This window comes from Cinclus cinclus, chromosome 13 (assembly GCF_963662255.1).
Source record: "Cinclus cinclus chromosome 13, bCinCin1.1, whole genome shotgun sequence".
Lineage (NCBI taxonomy): Eukaryota > Metazoa > Chordata > Aves > Passeriformes > Cinclidae > Cinclus > Cinclus cinclus.
The window spans coordinates 21,239,679-21,248,352 of NC_085058.1; the positions used below are offsets into that span (position 1 = coordinate 21,239,679).

General features: G+C 53.3%; 1 protein-coding gene across 1 annotated transcript; it reads right to left on the reverse strand.

Moving 5' to 3' along the window:
* Positions 1 to 185: 185 nt before the first annotated feature.
* Positions 186 to 7,956, reverse strand: EIF3J (eukaryotic translation initiation factor 3 subunit J). Its single transcript, XM_062501407.1, has 8 exons — positions 7,868 to 7,956; positions 7,679 to 7,779; positions 4,297 to 4,354; positions 3,971 to 4,062; positions 3,472 to 3,586; positions 2,443 to 2,601; positions 1,413 to 1,486; positions 186 to 1,169 (listed from the first exon to the last, which is right to left on the reverse strand). The coding sequence occupies exons 1-8, from the start codon at positions 7,893 to 7,895 to the stop codon at positions 1,041 to 1,043; spliced, it is 756 nt and encodes a 251-aa protein (XP_062357391.1). The 5' UTR covers positions 7,896 to 7,956; the 3' UTR covers positions 186 to 1,040.
* Positions 7,957 to 8,674: the final 718 nt, after the last annotated feature.

Here is an 8,674-nt window from a genome sequence, read left to right on the forward strand (position 1 = left end):
CAGCACATTCCCAATTTTGCTGTCTTAAAGACATAATGAAGTGCAAGTGTATTTTTGCAGTTATTAAATACAAATTCCTTTCCAGGCCTAAGCCATGGGCACACCCTCAGGTCAGCTCTACAGCTCTCCCTCTTCAGGTATTTTTCCTGTCAAGCCCCAAAAGAAGTGCTCCAAGGCCAGCCTGGTGAAGTCCTCAATAGTGATTTTTATTAAATTAGTTGCTTTATAAAACATTGCAGATGTTGTAATTGTTAACAAAACAATTTGCCCAACTGTAGGAACTGCTGCAGTTTGCTAAGCAAGTTTGGTTTTTAATGAAAGAAAACGGCCGAGTTGTGAGAGACCCACCACAACCCAGGAGAGCCCCAAGGAAGTTGTGTGGTTTGGTTTTTTCTTTTACACTTAACCCCTTAATTAACTGTTAAAGAACACCCAACCCAGACAGCTGCATTAGTAGAAATTTAAATGAATGGAACTAAACTTCATCCTTGAGACACAAGTGGGTTTTGCCTTGCTCTGCCCCACCAGGTGTCAGGCCCTGGAGCAGTGGCTGTCCCAGGGGCCATGCTCCCAGGTGCAGTATTCAACACTGAAGTTTAGCAGTTCCCTTCCCAAAATACTGAAATCCTCAAGCTTTAACTCAAGACAAAGCGACTGGCAGTCTACGTGCACACCCTGCCCTTGCTGCAAACTGCTCGTGCTCAGCCCTGGCCCTGGAGCAGGGACAGTTAAGGCCATGTCATGGAGCTGTGCTGGTTATAATCCTTCACCTTGTTCCAATTCCTTCCCAATTTAGTGGCTGTTGCTATGAATAGCAGCAGTGCCCATTATCAGAATTTTGGGTTTTTTTAACTGCAATTTCCAGACCTTTTCCCTTCTACCCCGCCCGGAGCTTCCACCCGGACCCGGCACCTCCAGCCCCCAGCACACAGATACTGCAATTCTGATTGTAGCATTTGGCAGAATTTAGAGGAAGAAAGGTTGTGCTACATGTTTAAGGGATTATGGGCAACAGAAAGACAACAGAAGGGAGATAAATGTCACATGAAGTCTTCAAAGTCTTGTACGTACTCGCCGTCGTAGCCGCCGTAGTCAGCCAGGTCGTCTTTCATGGTCGCCTTCAGCCCCCCGCCAGGAACAACTCCTTTTTTCTTCTTTTTGGCTTTATTCTGTGCCAGGAGGATGAGGATGGTTATGTGGACAGACACAGAGCTCTGTCGTTACCCCTGCACTGAACGTGGCCCTGCCATGTTTCCACCCTACACATTTTCTCTTCCCAGCAAAAGCTGTGACAGCTCCAGGTGTCCCCAGCTCCCTGCCCCCCTTCTGCTTTTCATCCTATTTCCCCTGGACTCCCAACAAGTAACTAATAAAAGCAGGGGAGCCCCAAGCAGGAACAGTCCCAGTCTTACCTTCTCTTGTTTTTGTTTCTCACTGCATAATACTGTCAGCGTGTTTGTGATCTTTTTCAAATCATCCACCTCCACTGCATAAGGGGAAAAAAAAAAGATTCCTTATCAATGTTGTTCTTATAAGGCAGTTAAATAACATCCACAGTCTCTAAAACTAGAAATGAGCATTGGTGTAACTATGGGCAATTACTTGATTTAAACCAGCAGAACAGAGAGTGGGTGGTTCTGGTCCTTACAATCCCAACAAGGATTCCAGCTGGTTCCTTGGAAGCCTGAGCATTTTAGAAGGTAAAACTTGCAAATGAAGTTACTGAACACAAGAGTCTTACTGAGACATTTGAACAGTAAAATATGGAGGCAGTAAAATGTATCAAAAGGAGAACTGGATTAACAACAAACGATGATGTTTATCAGTAAGTGGTGCAAGAGGCTGGGAGTCCCTCCTGTGAGGGGCTCTGGCATCCCTCTGAGATGGAAGCTCCCAGCTGCGAGCTGGGATGATGGATGGACCCAGCTCTGCCTGGGATTGAGTTACCCCTCCCTGCAGGACAACTGGTACAGGACAGGGAACCATCCCAGTCACTGCTCCAGCCACCAGGGCACTGGGAAAAGGAGTTTAAATTACTTCATCTCTGTAGAGTTACATGCTGAATTCCAGAACAGTTAATCGCTTCCAGAATTACACGAACTCCATTTTGTAACAGTTTTCCTCACAATGAGGTACTCAAATTATCTGCCTCAGAGGATTTACTTAGTATTATTAATTTAGAAATGGCTTAAAAAGAAACAACATGCAGGGTTTAGACCAGCATGAAAGTCACACTTTTTAGATGCCTGTCTGTAACCAACGTGCAGAAAGGGCAACCCTTGCACGAGGAGAGGATCCTTAGTGGAGTCTGTGGGAATGGAATCAGGTCACTGCTTCATTTAGTACAAACTAACAGAGCCATCCCCTCTGAGCTCTGTCGCAGCACGTTTTCCACTTGAGCTCCAGCAGAGCTCTGACAGAGCTGAGGCTGGCTGCACTTACAGGAAATACAGACGTCCCGGAGCAGCGCTTCCAAAAAGCCGGCGTAATGTAAGGACTTCTCATACTGTGTGATCTTCTCCTTCAGGAGCTTCCCAAATTCCGTGAAGTCGTCTTTTGAAGAGGGATTCATGGCATCTATTCCACAAGTGCTATTTACACCTGCAGGGACGGGCAGGGATGTTGCAGAGAACAGGAGCTGGGAGCCCTAAAAGGGGACCTGGCTCCCACCTCCCTGAGCTCTGCTCCCTCCACAGCCAGGGCCCATCCCTGGCATTACAGGAAGGAAGGAAGTTTGCTGCCAAACCCAGTAATTTCATAGAATCCCTGACTGGTCTGGCATGGAAAGGACCTTAGAGCCCCTGCAGTGCCACCTTGTCAGGGCAGGGACACCTCCCACTGTCCCAGGCTGCTCCAAGTCCATCCAACCTGATCTTAGACACTTGCAGAGATCCAGGGGCAGCCACAGCTGCTCTGGGCAGCCTGTGCCAGGCCCTCACCCCCTCACAAGGAACAGTTCCTTCCCAATACCCCAGCTCACTGCCCTCTGTCAGTAGAAAGCCATTCCCCCTTGTTGTGTCACTCCACACCCTTGCCCAAAGTCTCTGTCCAACAATTTCTGAAGCTGGGTTTAACTCAGTAATTTGACCCAGCTCTTCCTGTTCTCTGGACAACCTGCAGCAGGAAGCCCCCTTTTCCCCTCAAATAATTCCTGCCCCACCCTCCTGAGTGCAGAGCTCTGCTGGTTCTTTGCAGCTGTACCCAGTGCACAGCCCCCAAGCACCGTGCTCTGTGACAACTCACTGAGCACAGCCTGCCCCGAGCAAGGAGCTGAATCATTCACCACCACCAAGGAAACGCTCCCGTGTTTGAGGAAAGCTGCTGTGCATCAGCATCTTTGCTCCTGCTTTGTTCTCAGTGCCACAAGCTCTGTGTGCTGAGAGCCAAGCTCTGCTCACGCTTTGCAGGGTCCCACAGGTCCCAGGGTTTATTTATTTGTCTGTTTATTTATTTCCCACTGCTTTAACTCACCGAAGGTTTCCTTTGCCAGCTCCAGGTCTGACTCCTCTTGTAACTTCTTTAGCCGTAGTTTGTCTGCCAACTGTTCTTCTGGTGTGAGCTCCTTCTGTTCCTCGGGTGCCTCTAACTGCAGGGAAAACACACAGGGAGAAGGTGGCACCTTACAGACATCTGAATCACCCACTGCTGCCTGGAGACAGGCACATGGAGAACCTGCAACCCTTTCCCTGCAGTCTCAAGAAACTGCTCATTTCACAAGGAATGGGAAGAAACACCAAACTCCCACTCCTGCCTGTTCCATCACGTGCTGCACACAAAGGAACTGGGCTAGCACTGATCCAATCACTGGTTAAATCAATTAAATTGAATTAAAGCTCCCAGCCCCAGACATGGACAAGACCCAAGTTTGGTTTATCGGACAAATCAAGACCTCTTCAGATCTTGCCCAACCTCCAAAATACCAAACCAAACCCTCTGAATTTCATGTGACCCAAAAGAAATAAGGAGTTACCCTTTTTTTAAGCTCCTCTTGCTTTTTCTTCTGTAGCTTTTCTTTTTCTTTGATTTTTTCTGCTATTTTCTTTTTTTCCGAAACTTTCGGTTCTATAAAAGGTGGAACAACAAACACAGCTCTCACAAGTCTGATGATTTTTTTTTTCCCCCCACAACCACAGAAACACTGGAAGCCACTGAGCTCAGCTCCTGGGACTGAGCACAGAGTTAAAGACATTTCTGTTAAACCCAGCCCTGCTCAGGTTTGATCCTCACACACTCCCGGGCACAACCAGAGTCTGGTCCTGTGCTGATACAGAGCCAGGGGTTACCTTAAAGTCTCACCTTGTTTCACCTCTGTCTCCTTCACCTCCTCCTCTTCCTCCTCATCATCCCAGTTATCCTGCAAAACAATCGAGGTTCTTTTAGAGACACCACAAACCCACTGACCTGGTGTGAGAGTGAGGGAGCCATGGGAGCTGCACCTCAGGGGTTTTGGAGCTGTCCACACAGTTCTTACCATGAAAAAGGCAGGTTTAGGTCAAAACAATCAGCTTGTGTCAATAATTACAACAGCCAGGTGACAAACACCATCCCCACAAACATGGATTATTCTCATTTCTGGTATTATGGGACACTGAACATCACCGAGCCCAGGTGAAAGCAAGTTGCACCAGCACAGGCCATTGTGTCCTGCAGCACCCCAGGGACCCTGTCCTGGGCTGGGTAAAGCACTGCCCTGCCTGCAGGGATTTGCTGGGAGGCTGCAGCAGAGGTGCAGAGCCCCACGCTGCAGCAGGAGGTGCTGACCCAAGCAAGGAGACACCCCAGTCCATCCCCAGCTCACCCTGGATAATTGGCACTTGCAGGGGACTCGGCTTCCCTTCCACATTCCACCGAGCTGACTTGAATTTGGAGCAGCATTATTTTAGCTCACATCTAATTAAATTTGTCACACCCACCACTTAAATAGCTCCACTCAGCACGGAGGAGCTGGCCATGGGAGTCAGATACAAACTGCAGAGGAAGGGCAGCCTGGCCATGAGGGATTCATCCCTGGCACATCTGGGAGACCTCACAGAGGGCATGTGGACAAGGACTGCACGCCATGAAATGTGCCCTGACCCCATCCTGCCAGCCTTGCCTGGTTTATACACCCAGGGAATTCCAAATCCTGCCAGCCAGGCCTGCTTTATACACCCAGGGAATTCCAAATCCTGCCAGCCAGGCCTGGTTCATAAACCCAGGAAGCTCTCCTGGAGTTAGATCGACTGCCTTAGTGCTGTGTCCCTGCAGTGATACAGTAATTCCCAGAGAACAAACATCTTTATTCCCTGGTATTTCAACACTCTTTCTGTGTCCCTAAGGACACCGGGGCTTCTGAACACCCTCCCTGCAGCCCAGGCTGAGGTGGCAGGGGCTGGGCAGTGGCTCCTGGCTCCAGCTGAGCCCTGGGATGGGAGCAGGCACTGCCCTGCTCTGGCTGTGCCAGCACTGAGTCAATAGATGAAAACTCCTTGGCAGCAGGCCTGACTTCTGGGAAACGTGTGCTGGGGAACACTGAGAGGAGTTTTGTTACCAAAGGTGCTAATTTTAAACCCTGGAAGTTGACGTTTCCCAAATTAACAGTTACTGCAAGTTCATTACTAAAAAATCTTCCAAAATACAGATTTGCAGGTACAAAGCACATTCCAAAAGGTGAGGTGCCATGGTCAGAAAACACTCTGGGCTGCTACTTTAGACCACATCATTTCCCTCACGTGGGGATTTCCCCACACTGAGGGACCCAGAGCCTGAGCAGGGGCCTTTGGGAATCCAGCAGGAAGAGCAAACCAAAGGAAAAGAAACCAAAATAAAACACCTTTCTTTGCTGGATCCTCTCCAGATGCAGCTCTGTCACTAAACCCATAATCCCTTGGAAATAGTTAAGCAGCTGTATACTTCGTGTAAGATGTAAAATGTCTTCCCACTGCCAGAGGGGAGGGACGGATGGGATATTGGGAAGCAATTGTTCCCTGGCAGGGTGGGCAGGGGCTGGGGTGGAATTCCCCTGGATCCCTGGCAGTGCCCAAGACCAGGCTGGACACTGGGGTTGGAGCAGTGGGAGGTGTCCCTGCCAAGGCAGGGGTGGCACTGGATGGGTTTTAAATCCCTTCTAACCCAACCCAGGCTGGGATTCCATGTAGGGAATATTTGTTCCTTTATTAAACAGGCAGAGAGCCCTCAGGTGTCTCCAAGAGAACCACTCTGGTCCAGTTCTCCTGGACACATCCTATCCAGCAGGAAAGCTTCTCACTTTCTAAGGAAGGAAGAAAAGCAAATGTCACAAGACAGTGTGAGCTCCAGGTGTCTGTACACAGCAGTCAGTGACAGAGGTGTCACACACACACACCTGGATCACTTCCATGCTCTCCACACTCATTCCCACAGCCTGGAGCTGCTGTTCACACACCTGTCCTTGTCCTGCTGCTCTAATGTGACACCTGGGAACACTGGGCTGCAACTGCTACTGAATTTAAGAAGGAAAATTACACACAGAATCACAGAAATTTGGTAACTTCAGGGTTTTCAAGAGAAGATCAACTACTTTTTGTGTACTGTTTATGAGAAGAACTCCACCTGAGCTCCAAGAAAAACTCCAGGTGCTTTTCAGAGATACTGGTAACAGTGTCCTCAAAACCAACCCTGAGTCCTCCCCCAGTGTAGCAATGTCCTAGGGCTGGAGGAAACAAAAAGGTCTTTTTCAGTCCTCTTACTCTACTTGCAGAATCGTGGGATGGTTTGGGTCTGAAGGGACCTCAGAGACCACCCAGAGCCAGATGTCTCTGCCGCGGGCAGGGACACCTTCCAGTAGCTCAGGCTGCTCCAAGCCCTGTCCAACCTGGCCTCGAAACCCATCTGGCGTGTTCCTTGTGCATTCCCTGGCATCCCTTTGCATTATCCATATGAATATGGAGGTTTCTGTGGCACCACCACCCTGCCAAGGGCAGCTGGAGCCGAGCAGAAGCAAACAGCCTTTGAGGGAGCTCTGCCTTCAGAAGCACCAGCAATGATCAGCCACACGTTTTATTCCCACTCCCGTGCAGACACCACACTGAAACACGGCAAAATCCTGCCTGTGGTGTGCGGAGAAGAACAAGATCAGGTGAAAAGACGTGCTGGTAGAACACAGAAGTTTCTGGTCAGCAGCAGAAGCACCAACACAGCACTGCCGTCATTAAACCTATCCTGACGCCTCACCCAGCGTTCCCCACTCGCAGCTAAGGGCCCGAAAAAAGCAGAAAGCGAGGGGAAAGCGCCCTGAAACCTGGGAAGCAGCTGGAAAGCAGCAGGTGGATCCCCCAGAGAGCAGGAGGTGCCACTTCAAGAGCGTCTGTCCGACCCTGCGAGTCCCAAGGCAGCGACAGCGGCTCCGGCCAGGGACGGCTCCGGCCAGGGACGGCTCAGGTTCTCTTGGCATTTGGACTTGTCACCGTCACCGAGCCCGGAGTCGCTGCCGGTGTGTCCGGAGCCCCCGGTGTGTCCGAAGCCCCCCGTGCTGTGTCCGTCCCCGCCTCCCGAGGCCCGAGCCCGGCCCGGAGCCCCATGACCCGCCCGGCCCCCTCGCCCCCGCCCCGGCTGGGCCCGCGGCCCCGCACTCGGCTGCCATACGGCAGCGGCCCGCCCGCCCCCGCCGCTCGCACCCGGGGCCCGGAGCCGCCGCGCCGCGGGGCCCGCCCGGCCGCACCTTCACGTCGTCCTCCTCATCCTCGCCGGCCCAGCGGTCCCCGGCCACCCCCGGCACCAGGCGCTTCGCCACCGGCTCCACCACCTCGAAGCTGTCGGCGTCTGTGGGGAGAGGAGCGCGGGTGAGGGGCGGGGAGCGGCGCGGGGGGGCCCCCGCTCGGCCCGGGCCCCGCGGCCCCGCCGCACCCACCCCACGAGTCCGCCGCCTCCGCCGCCATCTTGCCCCGACCGCGGCCGGCGGGCAGCGCCGCGCGGGGCACGCCGGGACGGCGGCGGACTGACCCCGCCCCGCCCCGGACACGCCCCCAGAGGGGCGGGGCCTGAACCCTGCGCGGGAACGGGGACGGGATCGGGAATGGGATCGGGAACGGGAATGGGAACGGGAATGGGAATGGCATCGGGAATGGGATCGGGAAGGGGAAAAGGGAACGGGAACAGGGATCGGGAAGGGGATCGCAAACAGGAATGGGAACGGGAACGGGAACGGGAATGGGATCGGGAACGGGAACGGGATCGGGAATGGGATCTATAACGGCGACGGGAATGGGAATGGGGTCGGGATCAGGAACGAGAACGGGATCGGGAATGGGAATGAGAACGGGAATGGGATCAGGAGCGGGAATGGGATCGGGAACGGGACTGGGACCGGGATCGGAACAGGGAACGGGATCCGGACCCGGATGGGGATCGGGATCACACTGGGACCGGGATCCCGCTCCCCCTGGCGCAGTCCCGGCTCTGTCCCGGCCCGGCAGCGAGCGCAGCCCAGCGGAGCGCAGGCACCGGCGGGGCCCGGCCCGGTTCGGCACTCCCGGGCTCCGCCGAGGTTCCCACGCGGAGGTTCCGCCGGGATCCCGGCAGGGCCCGGGCACGGCTCGGCCGCGCCACGCTCGGGGTTATCCACACCAGGGCGCGAGGTTCTGCGTCCGTCCTTCAACATCCGACAGAGAAAAGCTGGAATTGTTCTCTTCCTTGGTGCCAGGTCCCAGTTCCTGCC

Excerpts from the sequence above, each read along its gene's own strand:
- EIF3J (XM_062501407.1), bottom strand. The coding sequence starts at position 7,895 with ATGGCGGCGGAGGCGGCGGACTCGTGGG. Across the intron at positions 7,780-7,867 it reads GGAGGCGGCGGACTCGTGGG|ACGCCGACAGCTTCGAGGTG; the intron begins GTGGGTGCGGCG and ends CTCTCCCCACAG. Across the intron at positions 3,587-3,970 it reads AAGAGGAGCTTAAAAAAAGG|TTAGAGGCACCCGAGGAACA; the intron begins GTAACTCCTTAT and ends TTTTCCCTGCAG.